The sequence below is a fragment of the Eucalyptus grandis genome, chromosome 2, assembly GCF_016545825.1.
Source record: "Eucalyptus grandis isolate ANBG69807.140 chromosome 2, ASM1654582v1, whole genome shotgun sequence".
NCBI lineage: Eukaryota > Viridiplantae > Streptophyta > Magnoliopsida > Myrtales > Myrtaceae > Eucalyptus > Eucalyptus grandis.
In genome coordinates this window covers 9,476,275-9,499,538 of record NC_052613.1, presented here as the reverse complement: position 1 = coordinate 9,499,538, position 23,264 = coordinate 9,476,275, and the positions used below count along the sequence as shown (strand labels likewise).

The 23,264-nt window shown below is 42.8% G+C and overlaps 1 protein-coding gene across 1 annotated transcript; it reads left to right on the top strand.

Annotated features, from left to right (window-relative positions):
* The first annotated feature begins 4,748 nt into the window (after positions 1-4,748).
* Positions 4,749-21,685, top strand: LOC104421788 (LEAF RUST 10 DISEASE-RESISTANCE LOCUS RECEPTOR-LIKE PROTEIN KINASE-like 1.2). Its single transcript, XM_039307791.1, is given in 5 exon segments — positions 4,749-5,579; positions 20,084-20,116; positions 20,252-20,521; positions 20,601-21,480; positions 21,482-21,685. Coding segments are annotated over 5 exon segments (2,010 nt in total). The 5' UTR covers positions 4,749-4,798; the 3' UTR covers positions 21,528-21,685.
* Positions 21,686-23,264: the final 1,579 nt, after the last annotated feature.

The following is a 23,264-nucleotide window of genomic DNA, read 5'->3' as shown; positions in this document are numbered from 1 at the left end:
AGAGAAGAAGCAAAAATAATTCATACAAAGAAAAAAGACTCAAGGAAGTCAAATAATGAAGAGCAAAGTATTGTTGTGCAAGCAACATCAATTTGTAGGTGGCCTAAATATATGATGGGTGCATATTGCAACACCCAGTCGTAGATTAACACTACAACCCATTAACGACGTAATCTTTCACTAGAAAATAGAGGCATGGAGTCTACCCTCTTTGACATGATTCAACTTGATAGACATACATTTAGATTTTGGCTGGCATGAACTTGGGCCTTAAGTTGAACATGGTCCCCTTTAGAACGTCATGACATGTATTATTTCATAATATCAGTTGAGTCTGTAATTTATCCATATAGGCTTTGAATTGTGCAATATTAATGACATGTTAAACACAATATACTGAATGAACTTCATTCATGTGAGTCCAATTCACATGATCTCTTGACTCGGATTGGTATGTGCAAGAAAGAAAATTGGTAAGAGAAGAAGCAAAAATAATTCATACAAAGAAAAAGGAACCAGGGAAGTTAAACAATTAAGAGCGAACTATGGTTGTGCAGGCAATGGGTGACATAAACATATGATGAATGCTTACTACAACACCCAATCGTACCATTAATATTGCAACTCGGCAACAACGTTGTCTTTCTCTAGAAAATAGAGACGTGGAGTCTTCTCTCTTTGACATGATGCAGCTCGATGTACGTACATATAAACTTGGGCCTTAAGTTGAACATTGTGAAACATAACACACAAATTTCGTTTTGGATGATGACAGCAACTTATTCAATAATACTAATTTCCAAAAGTAAATAATCATCATAATAGACATTAGATAGACACATAGTTTTAGAGTTTTATAAACTTGTGGGTGATCAAGTCAAAAGTGAGACCTGAGTAAAGCAAACCTTGACACCAAAACCATTTGGGAAGAGACCCAGTTGATCTATTTCTATGGGCCAAAGAGAAAAAAAAAAACCTTAGATGGAACTAAAAGTCCTAAGATTCATCACACATGGTTTCTAAATCGTCAAACCAAGCTACATCTCAACAACCATTCTCTCAAGTTGGAATTTGTTTTATTATTTTATTTTTCTTCTTTTGACTTCTTTTGTGTGTGATTTTCTTTCATATCCATAAAACACATGATTGTGTCATCGTCTCTCTCTTTTTTTCCTTAATTTTTTTTTTATGAAAAGGATGTGACGATTTTTACTAAATCTAACGAATCAGGAAACTTTCTCTTGAGGAGTCATGGAAAGAAATTTGTCTTGTTCATCAGAGTGGGAAAGAAGGAAGTGTTCAACGTGCTCATATGTCCGTAATATCCTCGTTGAAAAACACATATCTTATTTAAGACCAAAGGACCTAGTAAATCACTACCCTCTTCTTCAAAAAAAGAAAAAATTAAAAAAAGGAAAAAGGAAAATTACGTCAGGTTGCTAATTGGAAAGTGCTTGTGCACCAATCAATAAGTTCTCCGAGTACACCCTATTTTAAATAAGATTTCAAAATGATCAATTTAGTTTCCAATAAGTCTCGACCTCATTGGCTAGTGACACTCTCATGAGAAAATAGGCTCATTTCAGATTATTTAAACGCTTTTTCCCTTCCAATTATGGTAATCTTATAATTTATGGCAAGCAAAACTTTACATGTCACACAAAAATCTTAATAACCACCTGAAAGTCCACCTGACCCACCAATGAAATTCATCTCTAAACAGAAAGTTTATCGTCCATTGCCATTTTAAGGCGTGATCAAATTGTCTTGTCGTCTAATCAATTATATAAAGATGGACTTTAACACTCTCTCCGAATGTCGTGTTTCGTGGAAATTATTTCAACATAAAGACCAATGTGGAGGAATCTATGCTAAGTTCACCCCTAACTTTGTTTTGTTTTTTTTTTTTTTTTTTTTGTAATTTTAATATCCAAAATGAACGTGGAGGCCATGGGCCCTTCCATTTATTTTAATGCAACTCAGTGGGGAAAGTGTAAAATATGCCCTAAACTTTTTACATTGATATCAATTTAGTCATAAGCTTTTTTTTTGATGCCAATTTAGCTCTAAACAATTTGACTTGATGTCAATCAAGTCCTTTCGGCTAATTTTAGTCGAATTTTGCTAACGTGGATGCCGGTCGACTTACATGACATGGCTAGTACTAACGTAGACAACTTTCAATAAAATTATAATATTTTTTTTCAATTTTTTGTTCTTTCTCTTTTTCTTTTTTCCTTCTCCTCCTCCATCCTCGATCGTGCCGCCAACGGCAACTAGCTAGGGAATGGCTGACGAGGTCAAGGTCGATGTTGCTGGCCACTGGTGAACTCAAGCCCTTGCTAGAGGCTGCGAGGCTCGCCAGCATATGGCAAGTTTGCCTTGAGGCCGCAACGGCTGGACCTTGACGGTCATGGGCGAGGCTCAAACTCGCTAGATCCAATGAGGTGGAGCCTTGCCAGCCTCTGGTGAGTTTGGCTCGAAGCTGCCCAAGTCGCCAAGGTGGTCACACATTAGGCAGGCGAGGGCTTGGGCCCTTGCAAGCACAACGTCGGCCTCTAGCGAGGGCTCGAGCTTTGCTAGCCAACAAGGTCAGACCTTGCTCCTTAGCAGCTAGAGGAAGGAGGAGGAGAAAAGAAAAAATAAAAAGAAAAGGAAAAGGAAAAATAAAATAAAATAATAAAAACCAAAAATTCAAATATACATATATATATATATATATATATATTATTAATAGTTATCCACATTAGCATCGATTGTGTCACATCAGCCAACCGGCATCCACGTCAGCAAAATCCAATCAAAATTAGCCGGAAATACTAACTTAACACCAAGTCAAACGTTTTATTACTAAATTAGTACCAATAAAAGGTTTAGCACTAATTTGATACCAATGTAAAAACGGAAGCCCAAAAAAGAAACTAAATAACATAGAAAAGAAAAAAAATACTTCAAAAGCTAAGCATTTACGCTGATTTGAACTAGCCAAAATGAAAACACTGCAACCATTATAGAGTAAGATATGAGCCATCGTATCACTCTCCATCGAGTTATGATCTTTATAAGATCATAAATTATAAAAGAGAGAATCAAATAGTTGGTTTGAATTGTAGATTTCATTGAATTTTCTGGTAATTTCTCGCATTAGATTCGAATCACAACCACCATTAATTTCCTCATTATTTTTCAACATACCAAAATGCCAATCACCATTACTTTATTTGTCAAAGACTGTATTTCATCATGCGAAATCACACTAGATTAAAGTCCCCTAAATGTTTTATTGAATGTGCAATTGAATTCTGAATGTTTCAAAGACGTGTATCGAACTCTAAATCTTACCCTTCTTTCAAATAAAAGACAAAAACGGCTGTGGTCCAAAGACGTGTCTCACTTCTTTATGGAAGTCCATAGTCATTTTCAAAGTTTCAATCCATTGAAAGCATCCGCACAAGAAAATTACCAATTCTACAACAACCTTAATCGAATTCTCAATCGCTCTCAGTGGCTGTTGTCTGATACTTCATGCATCGAATTATTACTGCACTTTACTTTTAAGACTGATCAATTTCTAACCACGAAATACCTTACTAACTGTGTGCACCATCTAGAAGTAATCCCTGGAGCTATTTTGTGTGCTTGCTTCGTTAGCCTCCACATGCAAAACCAAAAAGGAAGCCCAAACGAAAAGGCAAGAAAAAGATTCTTCAAGAGCAAAGCGTACACGCTGATTTGAACGAGTCAAAATGAAAATACTTACAACGATTATAGTACCTGTTGCATATGAAATTTTACTCACAATGTTTTAAGATCATTTATCGCTTAATCTTGTTGTGGTCGCATATATAATACGAACTATCAAATCAAACTCCGTCGAATTATAAACAAGGCATGACCTCACCAGATTTGGGCGAAACCTCACCGACCATGAGAAATAAGGAAAGGAAAAAAAATAGAGAGAAAAAATGAAAAAAAAAATGAAAAAAGTGTGTGTGTGAAAATGAAAAAAACTATATGTGTCGGAGAAATAAGGAAAGGAAAAAAATAGAGAGAAAAAATGAAAAAACTATATGTGTGTGTGTTTGAAAGAATGAAAAAAACTATGTGTGTGTGTGAAAAAATGAAAAAACTATATGTGTCGGAGAAATAAGGAAAGGAAAAAAAAAATAGAGAGAAAAAATGAAAAAAGTAAGTGTGTGTGTGTGGCTAGATGATTGGTGTCTACATTAGCGCCAACTAGTCAAAATTGATTGGATAAACTAAATTGACACAAATACAAAATGCTTTAGAATTGAATTGACAAAAAAAAAAAGACTTAATTAGAAAAATTATAATAATTTTATGAAAATGTGTATTAAGCTCTAAATCATTCCTTTCTTTTAAAAGAAAAATGGATATTAGAATGATAGATGAAATAGAAAAAGTTATGGTCTAGTGAAGTTTCCAACTTCTTACTTAATTAAGCCAACCATGAGACTGCATACAAAGTACTTGTAAAGACCGACACGTAAAATTTTACACGCTAGAGTACTTTTACATTATTTTTTGGCACTAACTTATGACCACAGCAAATCATTATTAACGTGTTAGAAAATTTCCACGTAGGATTACCCGAACGTTGCCCGCAAAAAATATATCAAAGTCAAATTTGTGTAGCCTTTGACCAGAAAATAAAATAAAATTGTGCAGCCTTCGGTCCCAATGTAAGACTTTGAACGCATTACTATATAGTTATGGGCGGTCCATTCTAAATTGCCAGACGATTATCTTCTTCCTCACCAAGAAAAGAACAAAGCAAATGCCAAGCCGCCACCACCTTCTCTGCATTCTGTCCCCTTCTCTCTCCCTCGTCTTCTTCTTCTTCTTCTTCTTGCTGAGCTTCCATGGCGTCCACTCCGCTTTCCCAACCATTTGCGAATCGCAGTCTCAATGCGGCAACATCTCCATCAAGTATCCATTCTCGACCGTCAGCGACGCCCCCGTATACTGCGGCTACCCACACCTCAGAATCAGTTGCCCGGATGTCGATAATCCCCCGACCATCTCTCTTCCGGGCGACACCTACTTCGTCGCCGAAATCAACTACGTCGAAGAAACCCTGACTCTCGTCGACATCGACGTCGCCGACCGGATATGCCCCAGGGCCAGCCATAACCTCACGATCAACTCGCTCCCGCTCGGTTACAACTCCGCCGATGTCAATCTCACCTTCTTCTTTAACTGCAGCACTCCTCCGTTGGCGCCCAACCCCGCCAGGGCCATCGATTGCTTGCGATCTGGTGATAATCAGTCGTACGTGTTGGTGGACATGAGCCCCGATGAGGCGGCGGCGATTCGTAAGGCGTGGGGCTGCGAGGATGCAGTGGTGGCGGCGGTGAAGCGGACGGAGGTGACGGCGGCGAACGGGGGGGACGAGCTCGCTGGGGCGATGAGCGAGGGGTTCGCGCTTGACTGGGCGGCGGTGAGGGAGTGCGGCGCGTGCGAGCACTCCGGCGGGCGGTGCGCGTTCAACCAGAATGAGCAGTTGCTGTGCTTCTGCGAGGACGGGTCAAATCACACGGACGGCTCGTTTTGCAAAGGTAAGATTGAAGTTTGTGTCTGTCCGTTTCCTCTCTTTCTTCATAATTGGTTTTGCATCTTGTTTGCCAATCGCCATGATTGCCTTTTTCGATGCTTGTCACTTCTTAGTTGCGCGTGATCTGATTTCTGGCATACTTCGATGTTTCAGCAGCTTTTAGAATTAGAAAATTATATACTTAGGTTCGTCAATTTCTTAATCAATACTTTTCAAAATTTGAATGGTAATTACACATACTAGTGTATCCCGTGCAACAGGTCCTATATGAAAGCTTAAATTAATGAATATATATTTAATATGGATTCATAGACAAACAAAACTGTTACTTTAGTATCATTCTCACAACTTGGATTATGGTCTATCATTACAAGGCGGTGGTTTCTTTTAGAAAAATACCTTTTTAATGTTTTTCTTGGTTATTATTGCTTTGATTATAATCATTTTCCTCCCGAGGAATTGATGCCTAGAAAGAGTTTTTATTTTCATTGCTTGAGACTTGAGCGATTAATGGGCCTTAGCAATCTCTGTCAAGAAAAAGATGGCAACCTTTGCTTATTACTTCCTATAGCTAAAGATCCCAATGTGGATCATCATTGTAGATCACAAGAGATGGCCCTAGATCGGCTCAAGTGAGGAGTTGAGGCCCTTTTCAATCTACTGAGTTTACTTATTTTGCAGTTTGGGCTGATGATATGTCAATATTATGTGTCAAATCAGTTCAGAAAAGATGACTAAATAAAATTAGAGATGATTGGTTCCAATCCCATATGTGGAACCAGAAACTGGATAAAGAGGACCGGTCCCCAAAATTGGGGACTGGGGACTAAACTGATTGATCCTAAAATCGGAACCGGACCATACCGGTCCGGTCCGGTCCATGGAAGCGGTCAAATTTTAAAGAAGAGAGTGGCGTCTGCCAAAAAAGGAAAAAGAGCACAGCGTGGTCGTCACTTCCAATCCCAGCTGTCTGATGTCTCTCTATGACATTTATTTTACTTACTAACAAGTCTCTATCACATCAAAGACATTTACTTTTATTCACTCCATCTCCTCTCTCTCTCTCTCTCTCTCTCTCTCTCTCTAAGTCATCGTGACTCAGTCCCTCCTGTACCATCTCCATCTTTCTCTCTTCTCCGCGCAAAACCCACTTCCCCTCCTCCTTCCCCAAAAACCACCGTGACGAGTCCTCCATTTTAGAGAGACGATGAGGACACCTCCAATTCGCTCCGAGCTCGCTCTCGAGCCCTCATGGATCCTCGCGTCTGTGGTGTCTCCCCCCTCCTATCTCCTCCGCATTGCCCCACCGGCCCCCCGCAACTCCATGGGGGTCAGATAAGCTCCAACTCCATCCTCGTCGCTCTCCTCGACTCGACTCCCACCACACCGAGCTCGTCGAGAAGGCCCTCCTCCTCCAGACGTTGGACGACGCTGTCCTCCGCCATATAGAGAGGGAAAGAGGCGTGAGAGCCTAGAGAAGAACGAGCATGAAGGGTTGCTGTTCTCTGAATATTTTTAAGAAATAACCATTCTTAGAACCGGGAACCGGACCAGCCCCTCTGGAAACCGCCCAGAACCAGGCGGTTCCGGTCTGGGCGGTCTTTATGGCTCACCCCTAGGCAAAATTGAGAGTGCAATCCCTTCTTTTTTCTAGTCTAGGCGATGGCCCTGCATCTGTCTGGAACGCTGCTAACTATGTTCTCGAGGTCCTTATTGAAGTGTCCTCGATTGAATTGTCAAGGAGATTGGCCAAGCTCGTTCACTAGTTGAGGGCCGCGTGTACGAATTGTAAAATGGGTAACAATAGTCCAAGTCGTCCTTAAGTCAAGTCTGCAACTAGCCAGCAGCTCAAGCTACTTGGCTTTGTTTCCACGCGCCTTGTGCTTCTTATTTTCTTCTCAGCTTTTGTCTCAATGCGCCAAAGTCATGGTCCTTCGGGAGGCCAAATCAAGTGGCTCTCATTGGTGCAGTGGGTTCAAATCATTCTCAAAGCAGCATTGTTCTTATTCCTCTGCATCCTCTTCCTTTACATTTACCCTTCCCCTTGTTTTGCTCCAACACCATCTCCCTTCGAATGGATCTTACCTTGTCGTGCTTCTCTCTATCCTTGTTCATCTTCTCCCTCCATATTCACTACTTGGTGCCAACTTCCGGCGAATTCCAACAGTTCCGAGAGTGCGCTTCTTTTGTTTGTGGAGATCAAGAAATCAGCTATCCTTTCAGGCATGTTAGGCAACCAAGTTACTGTGGGTATCCAGGCTACGAGCTTGACTGTGATAGAGATAACCTAACCATTCTGTCCATGAAGTCCCTGGAATATCAGGTGATCCACATGGATAGGGGCAAGCAGATCCTTGAGGTGGCGAGGATGGATTTATCAAAAGATATATGTCTTGGAACACATGTCGACACCACCTTAAACCTTAGTCTCTTCAACTACACTTCCAGTTACCTTAATTCTACCTTATTCTACAATTGCAACTCATTGTCAACCCATTCACCTTATCGGTTCTCTTGTCCCGCGTCTGGACATGGCTACTTTGCTCTCGATGCGGACCTTGAAAAGTTGCCACACGAGCGATGCAACTTCAGTGTCTTCGTCCCAATTTTACAAATTGAAGCTCCAAGTCCACCACCAACACCGAAGGCGAAGGACAGCAATGGTGCTAATATTAGTCGTGCTACTATTATTAGAGATATCCTGAAAAAGGGCTTTGAGATCACTTGGATTGCCAACACATTTCTGTGCGAAAATTGCACTAAATCAGGGGGAAGATGCGGGTATGGCTGGACGGGACAAGAATTCAATTGTTTTTGCCGTGACAAAGCCTGTCCAACGACGTGCCCCGGACCTTCAGGTATGTATGCTAAAGTCACGGTTGCTAATTTGTGGTTTTTAATGAGCTCAAGTTGTTCCATGAGGGGGATTAGATTGCCGCGCGTACTATTTCCTTTGCTTGTTAATTGGGAAACGACCCGCTCATGCCTCTAAAAGCCTGACAATCTCATTTTGCTGGGCATGCCCTTCCCTCTAATATAATGAAGTGCAGCCATCTCATCTTCACTATGACATGGTCATGATACAATTTAGAGTCCAAGTCTTAAAACTTTATCACCCCATTCTCAACGATCTTAACGGTTGGATCATTAGGTCGGTATCTGCATACCCTCAAGATCCAACAGTTTAAATACAATGAGCGAGGATGCTCTGAATTTACCGTGAAATTTCACATCAAGAAAAGGTAATTTAAATCAGAATGTATTAGTCGATAAGTCAATTAACCTAAAATAGGTTTTACTTGTTCTTTACTTCTCACATACATGAACTCTTGACCCCTTAAATGGGCTAGACTTTTTCACATTGAAGACCCAAACAAAAATTTCGCCTTTCGATTTCAACAACATGGGAAGAAATCCAGAGGAAATTGCTTTGCATGTCTCCGGGCCACATCTTCCTCTTCACTTTCCAGTTTGAATGTTCGACAGCCATCTTTTTTATTTCCCTCCTTCAAGATATATCAGAAGACTGAAACTGATATCGATCAAAGCCCACAATCAGAATAGCTTCCTCTATTATTCTGAAGAGGAATTAACCACATCCATATCTTTCACTCTTCAGTCCGAAGCAATTGAATAAAATAAGAATTTCTCCATCCTCAGCTTGCCCCTCTGAACATGAACTTGCTCAAATGGGTGACGCAGCCACTCTCCTTCTGTTCTCCACTTCACACTCCATCCTAGTCATCGTCCTCGTCGGCCTCAACGTTCCATAAGTCTTTTATGCGAGGGAGATGATAATGTCCACTATACTCACTGCCACCGCTCTTTTAATTGTGGAATCGTCGCAAATATACCTTATACTTTTTGGGGAGGCGGCCAACCCCAATTCTGTGCAAGGTTGATTGCTATAAGGACGAACTCCCTATCTTCGAGTTCTAATAGCAGAAGTCATGTTTTCAATAATTGAGACCTAAGCTACTTATGGACCTAAGTAAATTTCTGCCATGAAAAAGATGGCAAGCCTATTGCTTCCTAGCTAAAGATCCAATGTGGGTCGTCGTCATCATAAATCACGAGATATGGGCCCGATTCGGCTTGGCAGAGGAATCATGGGCCTTTGGGATCGACTGATGTTAACTAGATTGTTTCTTTGGGCTGATGATGCGTCGATATCATCAGTCAAATCTGTTCAAAAAAGATGACTAGGCAAAGCTTAAGAGAAACTCGTCCACATAATTGTTTAGCTGTCTCAGTTCTGAGGCTCCAATTTCCTTCTTTTTCTAGTCTAGGCGATGGCCCTGCATCTGTCTAGAACGCTGCTAACTATGTTCTTGAGGTCCTTATTGAATTGTCCTCGATTGAATTGTCTACGAGATTGGCAAAGCTCGTTGATTAATTGGGGCTGTGCCTGCGCGTAGGAATTGGGAAATGGGGAATACTATTCCAAGTCCTCCTCAAATTAAGTTCACAATTAGCCAGCAGCTCAAGCTACTTGGCTCTGTTTCCACGTGCCTTGTCCTCCTTCTTTTCTTCTCAGCTTTTGTCTCCCTACGCCAAAGTATTGGTCTTCAGGAGGCCAGATCAAGTGATTCTCGTTAGTGCACTGGGTTCAAGCCGTTCCCGAAAGCAGCATTATTCTTTATCCTCTGCAGCCTCTTCCTTTATATGTACCCCCCTTTTTTGCTCCAACACCATCTCCCTCCAGATGGATCTTACCATGTTGTGTTCCTCTCTCTCCTTGCTCTTCTTCATCATCTCCCTCCATATTCACTTCCCTGTACCAGCTTCCGGCTACTTCAAGCGGTTCCACGAGTACGCTCCTTCTAATTGCGGAGGTAAAAAAATCAGCTATCCTTTCAGGCATAAAGAGCAACAAAGTTACTGTGGATATCCAGGATACGAGCTCGGCCGTGACAAACATTACCTGACCCTGTCCATGGAGTCCCTGGAATATCGGGTAATCCACATGAATATGAGCGCACAGATCCTTGAGATGGCAAGGATGGATTTATGGGAAGACATTTGTCGTCAAACATATAATGAAACCACTTTAGACTTGAATCTCTTCAACTACACTTCCAGTGACCTCAATTTCACCATACTCCATTGCGACTCATGGTCGACCCCTCTACTTTATCAGTTTTCTTGTCCTGGTTCTCAATGTAGCGACTTTTATTTCGGTTTGGACCTTGCAAACCCACTACCTAAGTCATGCAGTTACAATGTTTGTGTCCCGATTTCAAAAAGCGCAGCTTAAGCTCTACCATCACCTTGGGCGGGCAAGGATGATAGGGGTGCTATTAGTGAGGTCCTAAAGAAAGGCTTTGAGATCACCTGGATTGTCAATGCATCATGGTGTGAAAACTCCAATAAATCGGGAAGAAGATGCGGGTATGGCTGGACAAGGCAAAAATTCAATTGTTTTTGCCCTGACGGAGTCCATTCAACAACTTGAGAATGTGTGGTTCTCAATTAGCTAATGTTCTTCCATGGGAGGGATCGCTGGGTTTGCTTGTTATTTGGAAAAAGACCCGCTCATGCCCCTAAAAGCCTGACAATCTCATTTTGCTGGGCACGCCCTTCCCTCTATTATTTAATGAAGTGCAGTCATTTCATCCTCGCTACAGCATGATCATGTTACAATTTAGACTCCCAAGTCCTAAAACTTTATCAGCTCATTCTTAACAACCTTCCTTGCCTCAACTGTTGGATCATTAGGTTGGTATATGCGAACCCACTAGATTCAACGGTTTAAATACAGTGGACGAAGATGCTCCGACCTTAACGTAAAATTTCACGTCATGGACAAGTATTTTAAATCGGACAAGTATTTTAAATCGGACGTTAGCCAATGAGTCAAGTAATGAAAAATTTAAGTTTGACTTGTTCTTTACTTCTCATGACACGAACTCTTGACCCCTCAAAGGGCTAGACTTTTTCAGTGAAAACCTAGAAGAAAGTTTTCACCTTTCGATTATAACAACATGGGGAGAAATCCGGAGAAAATTGCTTTGCATGTTTTTTTTTAGTAAAAGAATTGCTTTGCATGTTCCGTTCCGCTAGACCCAATGTTAACGTTCGATAGCCATATTTTTTCATTTCCCCCCTCCACGTCCCTTCATATGTACCCCTCCTTGTTTTGCTCCAACACCATCTCCCTTCGGATGGATCTTACCACACCATGTTCCTCTCTCTCCTTGCTCTTCTTCATCTCCCTCCAAATTCCCTTCCCCGTGCGAGCTTCCGGCTCCTTCCAGCCATTCTTAGAATGCACTCCTTCTGTTTGTAATAATATACGAATCAGCGATCCTTTCAGGCGTGTAGAGCAACCGAGATACTTTGGGTATCCGGGCTACGAGCTTGATTGTGACGGATTTAACCCAATTCTGTCCATGGTGTCCCAGAAATATCAAGTGATCCACATGGATAGGAGCACGCAGATCCTTGTGGTGGTGAGGTCAGATTTATCAGACAGTATATGTCTTGAAACATATAAGGAAACCACTTTAGACTTGAATCTCTTCAACTACACTTCCAATAACCTCAATTCCACCTTAATCTACAATTGCGACTCATGGCCAACCCTTCCATCTTATCATTGGTTCTCTTGCCCTGATTCTCAATTTGACTACTTTGTTCTCAGTGTAAACCTATCAAACCCACCGCCCAAGACATGCAGTTCCATTGTTCATGTCCCGATTTCAAAAAGTGAACCTATAGGTTTACCACCACCTTCGGCATCGCTGTGCGAATATTGTGTTATATCAGGGGGAATATGCCGGTATGACTGGACAAGGAATGAATTCAATTGTTTTTGCCCTAATGCAGCCTATCCGGCAACCTGCCACAGAACGCCAATACTGGCAAGTGTCCCTTCAATACCGCCGGTACCAGCAATCATCCCTTCAAGTATGTATGCTTACTCTCATCTAACATGTGGTTTTCACTTAGCTATAAGTTGTTCAATGAGAAGAATTGCCGGGCATATCATTTCCTCAAATGAAGTGAAGTCATCCTCGCTATGACATGCATGATTGTATTGCAATTTAGACTTCAAGTCCTGTAACTTTATCACCCCATTCTCAAAAACCTTCCTCGCCTTAATTGTTGGATCATGAGGTCCGTATCTGCAAACCCACGAGATCCGACGGTTTAAATGCGACAAGCGAAGATGCTTTAAGTTTACTGTAAAATCTCACATCATGGCAAGTAATTTAAATCGGAACGTGTTAGCTCATAAGTCAATCAACCTAAAATTTAGGTTTGACTTGTTTTTTACTTTCCACAACATGAACTCTTGACCCCTCAAATGGGCTAGACTTTTTCCACAATGAGAACCTTGAAAAAAGGTTGCACTTCTCAATTTCGACTACATAGGAAGAACTGTGGAAGAAATTGCTTCGCATGTTTCCTGGCCACTGTCTTCTCATCACTTTCACCCCCATACCCAGTTTCAATGTTCAATAGCCATTCTTTTTATTTCCCTCCGTCACAAAATATCATAAGACTGAAACTGATGTCAGTCAAAATCCACGCTCAGAATAGCTTCCTCTATTTTACTGAGGAATTAACCACATCCATCTCTTTCACACTTCAGTCTGGAGAAAGTAAGTAAATAAAAAAAGAATTTCTCCATCCTAAGCTTACCCCTCTAGACTCCAAACCCTCATTCCACATGGTATTCCCCATCCATGAGGCATAAACTTAAATGGGTGACGCAGCCACTCTTATTTTATGCGAGGGAGACGACGTCCACTATACTGACTGCCGCAGCTCAAGTCTTATTTTCAACTTAAGGCCTGAGCAATTTCTGTCGTGAAAAAGATGGCAAGCTATTGCTTCCAAACTAAAGATCCACTGTAGGTCGTCATCATTGTAAATCACAAGAGATGGGCCTGATTCGGCTTGGCCGAGGAGTCAGCCCTTTTGACCTACTGATTTTACCCAAGTTGCAGTTTGGGCTGACGATATCACCAGTCAAATCAGTTCAGAAAACATAACTAAGCAAAGTTCAGAGAAATCGTCCAGATGAAGTTTAGCTGCCTCAGTTCTGAGGCTCCGATCCCTTCTGTTCTCCAGTCCAGGTGATGGCCCTGCTTCTGTCTAGAACACTGCAAACGACGTTCTTGAGGTTCTTATTGGAGTTTCCTCAAAGTGAATCGTGAAGGAGATTGGCAAAGCTCCTTGATTAGTCAGGGGCTGCGGGTAGGAATGGTAAAATGGGAATACTAGTCCAAGTCGTCCCAAGTCAAATTTACAATTAGCCAGCAGCTCAAGCTACTTGGCTTTGTTTCCACGGGCCTTGTTTTCCTTCTTTTCTTGTCAGCTTTTGTCTCACTGCGCCAAAGTCTTGGTCTTTCGAGACATTAAGTCGGGAGGTTCTTGTTAGTGCATTCGGTCAAGTCATTCATTCAAAAAGCAGCATTAGTCTGATCCTCTGCACCCTCTTTCCTTTACATGTAGTACCTTCCTTCTTTTGCTCCAACACCATCTCCCTTCGGATGGATCTTACCATGTCATGCTCCTCTCTCTCCTTGCTCTTCCTCATCTCCCTCCATATTCACTTCTTGGTGTCAGCTTCTGGTGAATTCCCGCCATTCCGAGAGTGCGCTCCTTTTGATTGTGGAGAGCAACAAATCGGCTATCCTTTCAGGTGTAACGAGCAACCAAGTTACTGTGGATATCCAGGCTACGAGCTCCACTGTGATGGAGATAGCCTAACCCTGTCCATGGCATCCCTGAAATATCTGGTGATCCACGTGAACAGGAGTGCGAAGATCCTTGAGGTGCTGAGGACGGATATATCGGAAGATATATGTCTTAGAACCCATGTTGACACCACTTTAGACTTGAATCTTTTCAACTACACTTCTAGTGACCTCAATTCCACCTTATTCTTCGGTTGTGTCCCATTGCCGATCCCTCGTCCTTATCCATTCTTTTGTCCCCCGTTTAGTTTTCACTACTTTGCTCCCAATGTAGACCTTGCAGAAACGCTACACAAGCAATGCATATTCAGTGTCCTTGTCCCAATTTCAAGAGAAGCTCTAGGTCTACTACCACCACATTCGGAGGGTGGCAACCATAGGGCTGTTCTTAGTAAGGTCCTGAACGAAGGTTTCGAGATCACCTGGATTGCTGACACATCGCAGTGTGAAAATTGCAACAAATCAGGGGGAAGATGCGGGTATGGCTGGACAGGGCAAGAATTCAATTGTTTTTGCCCTGATGGAGTCTATTCAACGACTTGTGGCCAATAGGGTATGCATGCTTACTCTCCCCTAACTTGTGGATTTCAATCAGTTAATGTTCTTCCATGGGAGGGATTGCTGGGTTTGACTGTTATTTGGAAAAACGACCTGCTCATGCCCTTTAAAGCGTGACAATCTCATTTGGCTGGGCATGCCCTTCTCTCTGATATGATGAAGTGCAGTAATCGCATTCTCGCTATGACATAATCATGTCAAAATTTAGACTCCCAAGTCCTAAAACTTTATCACCCCATTCTCAACAACCTTCCTTGCCTTAACTGTTGGATCATTAGGTCTGTATCTGCAAACCCACAAGATCCAACGGTTTAAATACGATGAGCGAAGATGCTCTGATTTTAGTGTAATATTTCACATCATGGACCAGTAATTTAAATCGGAATGCATTTAGCTGATAGTCAATTCACCTAAAATTTAGGTTTGACTTGTTCTTTACTTTACACGACATGAACTCTTGACCCCTCAAATGGGCTAGACTTTTTCCACAGTCGGAACCTTAAAAAAGGTTTCACTTTACAATTCAACTACACAGGAAGAACTCCGGAGGAAATTGCTTCGCATGTTTCCTCTGTCTTCCTCATCACTTCCAACCCCAGACCCAATTTCAACGTTCGATAGCCATCACTTTCTTTGATTTCCCTCCTCCATGAAATATCAGAAGACTGAAACTTGTCTCGGACAAAGTCGACGGTCAGAACAGTTTTCTATATTATACTGAGGAATTAATGATGTCCGTCTCTCACACTTGAGTCTGAAGAAAGTGAAAGCAAAAAAAAAATTTCTCCATACTCAGCTTGCCCCTCTGAACTCTAAACCCTCGTTCCACAATTTATTCTCCACCCATAAGAGCATGAACTTACTCAAATGGGTGACACAACCACTAGGGGTGTGCAACGGGAACCAGCCAGACGGGGAATTGGCCAAACCAGACCGAACCAATTGGTTTTGGGCGGTTCCCACGGTCGGCGGTTTGGTTCCCGGCTCCTAATCTTGGAACCGGTGGCCGGTCGATCCGGTTCCCGGTTCAAGGTGGGAACCGACCGACCGGACCAAACCAAACTTTTTATATATAATTTATATACATATAATTAATAAAATATATAAATATGATAACTTATTGTAATCAAAGTTGCAATTTGAGGTAGCAACTTCTTACCTGGCCAAAAGACCATTAAAACTCTTTTTGTTACTCTTTTATTTATAGAAAAAATCTCCTTGTTAGTTTCATCTTTTACTCAATTGTTTATAAAATCTAAGTCAAGCACAACCTTTAGCCAAATTGTTCATGGCCTTCATGGTTTAAGTTGAGTGTGAAACACATGAAGTGTGAATCACACAAATGAAGTTTGAATATTTTACACATGGAAACATGTGAGATTAGTTTTGTTGAATCGCCCGAGAACCGAATGGATTGATTGATCGGAGCGGTCACTCTTTAGTGCAAAAGTAGAGCCAATTTTGTTGGACCGAACCGACCAGATCGGAACCGATGGTCCGGTCCGGTTCTGGTCCTAGGACCAAACAGTCCGGTCCACGGTTCGCAATTTTGGGAACCGGTGCTCCTAGTCCAGTTCTCGGTTCCAAGGTGGAACCAGACCGAACTGAGAACCGATCACCCCTAGCAGCCACTCCCCTTCTCTCCTTCCCTTCACGCTCCATCCTTGTCTTCATCCTCGTTGGCGTCATCATCCCACAAGTTCTTTTATGTGAGGGAGACGATGATGTCCACTATACCGAATGCCACCACTCTTTTAATTGCGGAACCGTCACAAATATTACTTATCCTTTCTGGGGAGGTGGCTGACCCCAATTCTGTGGGCTTCCAGAATTCAGGGTCGAGTGCCATGAGGACGAATACCCCATCTTTGAGTACCAAGAGCAGACGTATCGAGTCCTCAAGATAGATCAACATCTTCGTATGATGACAATCGCAAGGATGGATTTGATGGACGTTTCGTGCTTGGGCGAGTTTAGGAATACTAGCATGATGGATTCCACTCTCTTCCATATGACCCCAGCCGTTAGGAACCTCAGCATCTTCTACGGATGTTTGGCCACGTCAAAGAACATAAGCAATGAGTTCGAGTGCTTCCATTATGACTTCAGGAAGTCGGCTTTCTTCATGGATAACATCTTCTTGGACAGACCGCTCCCGGTTAACCTCACCAGCTGCCTCACGAGCATCAAGGTTCCTGTTCTTCAGAGTGCGCTCGATGAGCTTGGAAGAGGCAATATCAGCTTGCAGAAGCTCTGAAACGAGGGTTCGAGGTTCAGTACAGTGACCAACCTGAGTGCTCAGCGTGCGCCTCTTCTGGCGGCTTTTGCGGGAGCAACTTTTTTTATTCACCATCTAGTTTCACTTGTTATTGCCGCGACAAACCCTGCACTCGTACCTGCAATGAACCTGGTATGTTCTTCTGGTAGCATTCCCAGGTGATTATTCTCAACTCCATTTGGTGGGTTCTAGTTTATATCGGCACATGAGATTCTATTATAGACCACGTAGATTATGCACGGAATCACTAAACCTTGAGCTGCTGCGGAGTTAGTTTAGATTGGTTCCACAGAGATCATATGTGATCCGCCAATGGACCTGAGAATTTGTCCAGAGAAAAATCCAATTCAACCGAATGTGATCCGCTTGTTTCTTTTGTTGGAACTTCAACGGCGCTACTCTTTGTTTCATCTTCCTCCATCTAAGAATAGCATACGATAAGAATTAAGACTTTTCTTTCGTTTTTCTCTTTGGTGGCGCAAAGCAAGAGGAAATTTCAACTTAGCTACTGCTTGACCAGCAATTCTTCGCGAGAGAGAAAGAGAGTCGTTTTCGCTGACTAGTCACGAAGGTCCGTTGCGAGCCAAACACGTCCCAATCTTGAATTGTCAATGGTCAACGGAGGAGGAGCTCCTGAGGAATGCGATTTAGATTGGACTTCCTTTTAGCCCCGATTTGACTCTTGATTCAGGCCCATGAAAGGGAGCCCAAAAATGGGCCCATTGATGTGGATTTGGGCCTACAATTTAGACTATAGGATCATCGAAGTCAACATCCATTGACTAATTCCAAGGCTTAGTTGGGTCTTAAGCTATGCGTAGGGTTGTGGGAACTTCGACGTGAGATAAGAATCCAGGGAAATGTGATTAATTTTTCATTCGCGCCAGCTAAAATTTGGTATCAGAAAATTTAAAAAAAAATAAAAAAATAATAAAAAGATCAACAACCAATAATTAAGTTGCATTGCTTAGTTAGGATATGTTCTTAATGATTAGGTAAGATCATCAAAGTCAACATTTCGGAAAAAACGTTGGTGGTCCTCCAACCTAAGTCCCTTTGACTAGGAAATTTCCTGGTTCGCTCCTCTTAAGGATTTTTTTTTTTTTTTCAGGGGTAAAAAAAATTTGCCCCGCGTAATCCATGGGGCGTTTGACTAATGCGCGCCCGGAGTTACTTTCCGTCTCCGTTCGGTATTCCTCTCTTCAAAGTCGATGAACCAGCCTGGAGTTCTAGGACTAGTTCAGACCAACCCCATTTTGACTTTTCTGCAAATTGCTTTCCACACCCTCTCTGCCTGTTTCTGCAATCCTCTCTGCCTCCTTCCAGTCCCAAATGAATCTCCAAAGCTTCATCTGCGGAGCTTGTTGTCGTTGCTTGGTCCTTGTCGTCGTCCTTGCCAGCATAGTCTATCAGGCTGTAGCGAATGATGCGAAGTATGAGGCCTGCGCACCTTAGAACTGCGGAGACGGCCTCAATATCAGCTACCCTTTTTGGATTTCGGGGGAGCAAGAGTCCTATTGTGGCTATCCGAATTTTGAGATTACCTGTGTAGAGAAATACCCTGTCCTGAATTTCCCAGAGGGTGAGTTCTTCATTAACGAAATCTTCCATGTGAACCATTCTATCCTCGTGGTTGATGCCCTCGTGTACAATGACACCTGTCGTGCTCCGCCGCATAATATCAGCTTCGAAAGGACGCCTTTCAATCTGAGTTCCACTAATGCCGATTTCTTCTTCTATTATAATTGCACCTCGCCGCTGCCGCAAAATTTTGCATATCCAGTGAGCTGTGCTAGCAACTACGCCAACTATTATTTTGCTCTTTTCCCCAAGGAAGCATTGCAAGACCCGGATGTGCATTTTGCCATCCACTCCTGCAGTTCTCCAGTTAGTGTACCTGTTCATGTTAATGCAAATACCACTAGCTTGGCGACTATGGATTACCGTAAGATTATGGAGATGGGGTTCCTTTTGAACTGGACCGCAATTGATTGCAGCGACTGTGAGGAAAGTGAGGGACGGTGTGGATTCGAGAACAATAATTTCGTTTGTTTTTGCCAAGATGGCCCTCATTCTCAAACCTGCAATGATGGTAAATTTATGGGTGATTTGGTTTTTTTTTTTCTTGACTGAGTTTTTCGGGTCCAATGTTCTGCTTGATCTTTCGTTTCTACGTGCTGTGGATAATGTCCTTGAACTTATTCAATTTCTTCGCCTTAGCTTAGATTCTAGACTTGTTTACTGCTGCAAATGAAACTCTCTGATCTCCTGGGTTCCAAGATAACTTATTGGAACCTCGTAGATTTTGATGTTCGCGAACCTGGAGGAATTGAAAGAAAGAGTAATGGAAATGTTTGTGTTTCTTTCTGCAACAAATTACAAGTTATTAATTGGGTGTTCATGATTCAAGAAGCTTGAAAGTTCTTGCCTGAACATGAGCTGCCCACTTCTTTTTATCAGCAGAATGATAGTTCTGCTTAGAAGCCGAAAGTTTTGAGACATGTCTAGAAGCATACTGCCGATTCAATTAGTGGCACAGAAAGTTTTATCTATCTCCGCATCTGATACCACATTGTTGATCATATTGCAGGGTGATTGCTACTTTTATACCAGCAAGAAATTTCATTTTCCTGTCTTCCTGTTCATCCCCTGATAACTCTAGAAATTCAGGACTTTAGCTAATGTCCATACTCGTTAGTCAATCAGCCATATATCCATTTTCATGTGTTTCCAATTTCTTCTGGTAACATGCCACTAATTGATCCGTGAAAAGTTCAATAGGAGGATTGAGCCAAACTGGTGAATTTGTAATCTTTTCACTTGATCATGGCATTTTTTCTTTCTTGAAACTGAATGAGCTATAACCTCATGATGTGCTCTGATCTTTATTTCTCCTAGACACTTTTAAATGACCTGTTTGCACTTCGTTGACAAATTTTTCACTTTTGATGACTACTGTCTCAGGAGAATCAAATAAAGGACGGAAACTAGTAGTAGGTAAATATTTCGAGACTCTCCTCCACTTCTCTACATTCTCCTCTGCAATTCGTTCCGAATTTTTTACAGTAAGCTTGCATCATTGCTCAATGGAATCAATATTTCTAATGATGTGCTCTCTCTCCCTAAAATCAGGTTTTGCTTCAGCAGGTGGAACAGCAGGCGGAATTGCAATCATAGCAATTATTATCTTCATCTATCGATCTCGCCAAAGAAAAAAATATAAGCAGTCATCCTTTGCCTCAAGAAGCACCTCCTCAATTTACTCCTCCAGGACAGATTTTGAGAAGGGCAGTGTCTACCATGGATTGCCCATCTTTGACTACAACGAACTTAAGAATGCTACAAACAATTTCGATCCAGCAGCGGAACTTGGTGATGGAGGCTTTGGCACTGTTTTCAAAGGTAATAGCAACACTAAAGCTGTCCATAGTTAGTGAACCCGTCATCAATGATTTTGCCATAACCTTAACAAGTTTTGCAGGCAAACTTCAAGATGGGCGTGTAGTTGCAGTCAAGAGATTGTATGAAAGCAACTACAAAAGAGTTGAGCAGTTCATGAATGAAGTCGAAATACTTGCTTGCTTACACCACCCAAATCTAGTCTCACTGTATGGCTACACCTCCCGGCACAGCCGTAGACTCCTGCTTGTGTATGAATATGTGCCAAACGGCACAGTGGCTGATCATATTCATGGCGATTTAGCTAAACCCAGCTCGCCCCCATGGTCCACCCGTTTGAAAATAGCCATAGAAACTGCAAACGCATTGGTGTATCTCCACGCATCTGATGTTATCCATCGAGATGTGAAGACCAACAATATCCTGCTGGACGAGAATTTCACTGTCAAGGTTGCGGATTTCGGTTTGTCGCGCCTCTTCCCATTGAATGCCACTCATGTTTCAACTGCTCCTCAAGGGACACCAGGTTATGTCGATCCAGAGTACCACCAATGCTACCAGTTGACTGAGAAGAGCGATGTATATAGCTTTGGAGTAGTGTTAATGGAGCTCATATCTTCCTTGCCAGCCGTTGATATCATGAGGAGTCACCACGAGATAAATCTATCCGCCCTGGCCATTAACAAGATCCAAAGCGATGCGTTGCACGAGCTTGTAGATCAAAATCTTGGGTTTGATACAGTCAATAGGACTAGAGAAATGATTACTGCGGTGGCAGAGTTGGGGTTCCGGTGCTTGGAAGAAGTCCACGACATGAGGCCATCCATGGAAGAGGTATTGGATACACTAAAGGAAATACAAAACCGTGGAGACAACATGGAGAAGTCAGACCAAACGGATAATATATCAGATGATGCTGTTCTGTTGAAGAACAATCCATTAACATTTTCGCCGGTTTCGGTCGGCGAAATGGGTTAGCAATGATTCAACACCCAATGCCAGTGGTTAGGTTGCTGTTAAAAGAATGATCCATTTTTGGAAAGATTTAAACTACACCAGACTTAATGGAGAAAGAAAAAATGGCGGCAACAATTTGTCCAAAGTTGAAGATTCTCGTACGTTGGAGAAACTTCTAGTAACATGCATGCAAGAAAATGCAAGAAGACTCAGAGAAAATATTAGGTGCGCCCGGCGCTCCACGTCACCGTGCGCCCCGCCCAATCAGGATGCGACACGTGTCGCCACGTGGAGCCGGGTCCCGCCTTTTCTTTTAGCCAAATTTTTGCCGCGTCCTTCTCTCTCTTCATTAATGACTGCGTCCTTTTCTCCTATTTGCACGCAAGCCGTCCCTTCCCCTTCCCCTCGCGTTCTCTTTCAAAATTTTTTGTTCTGCATTTTTCTACATGAAACCTGCAACCTCATCTCTCTCGACCAAAAGTTCGCCAGTTGCCTCCAAGGTTGGTCGCCTCTACCGTCGCCGTCGGGAACCACTCGCTCCGAAGAACTCTTCCGGTCGTGGCTGGGTCCCGAACTCTAACCATCTTTGCCTCGGCCTCTAAGGTGAGCGCGGACACCCAAAAAGCCCGCTGGTCGCCTCCGAGCTCGGCCGCCTCCGCCATCGTCGCCAGGAACCACTCGCTCAGAAGAGCCTCGCCAGTCGTGTTTGGGTCCCAAGCTTTGACCATTTCTGCCTCGGCCTCTTTGACGATCGCGTACGCTCAAAATCCAGCCGGTCGCCTTCGAGCTTGGCCACCTCTGCCGGTCGCCTCCTAGCTTGGCCACCTCTGCCGTTGCCGTCAAGAGCCATTCACTCCCAAGAACCCCGCCGATCGTGGTTGGGTCCCGACCATCTCTGCCTTGGCCTCTTCGGTGAGCGTGGACACCCAAAAGTCCGCTGCTTGCCTCCAAGCTCGATCGCCTCCGCTGTCACCACCAGGTGCTACTCGGTCCGAAGAGCCCCGCCGGTCGTGGCTGCGTCCCAAGCTCTAACCTTCTCTGCGTGTGCCTCCTCGGTGATCGCCGACACCCAAAAGCTCACCGGGCGCGTCCAGCAAGGATTGAGGATTGGTTTTCAAAGCATTGGGGAGGTGGAACCAACAGTTCTATAAGAAGAAGCAGCAGCAGCAGCCGGCATTGATGCAGCGAGCCCTTCTCTAGCAATTTTGCAGTGTGTAGTAGGAGGACAAAACTTGAGTTTCACAATCGATTCAAAGCCTCGGTTCTAGTGGCTATCTGAATTGGGCAATGTGTTCTTCAAATTGGATGCTGCGCCATTTGCCTTTTCCTGTTCTGCTTCCACTCAACTTTAGATGTCCAGGCCAGAAGTTTGAGAACTTCTCACATAGCTGCATAGACCGCATTTGTGTCGCCTTAATTTTGCTTCTCATCAATTTTAATTTTCCATTTCTTGTTCTCCTACTCCTACCTTTCTCTCTTGTTTTCCTTTCATTCTTAAGAATTCAGTTTCTCCGTTGCGCTTACACATTGATTATTCGACTGCTCATGGATCCATTGAAAACCAATACGCTTCATGGAGTTTTTATCCAGCATTTGTGCTTATGCGTCCATCTTGATCTCGGCAAACATCTCTTTCTTTAATTTTATGATCCCTTAAAACTGTAATGCTTCACATGGAATCGACAACTTAGGCCGATGAAAACAAAAGTACAAGGACATAAAATACATTGCATATTCCGACTCAAGAGCGCTGCGCGCTGAAATCGTGTAGCGCATGATCTCGTTTCGC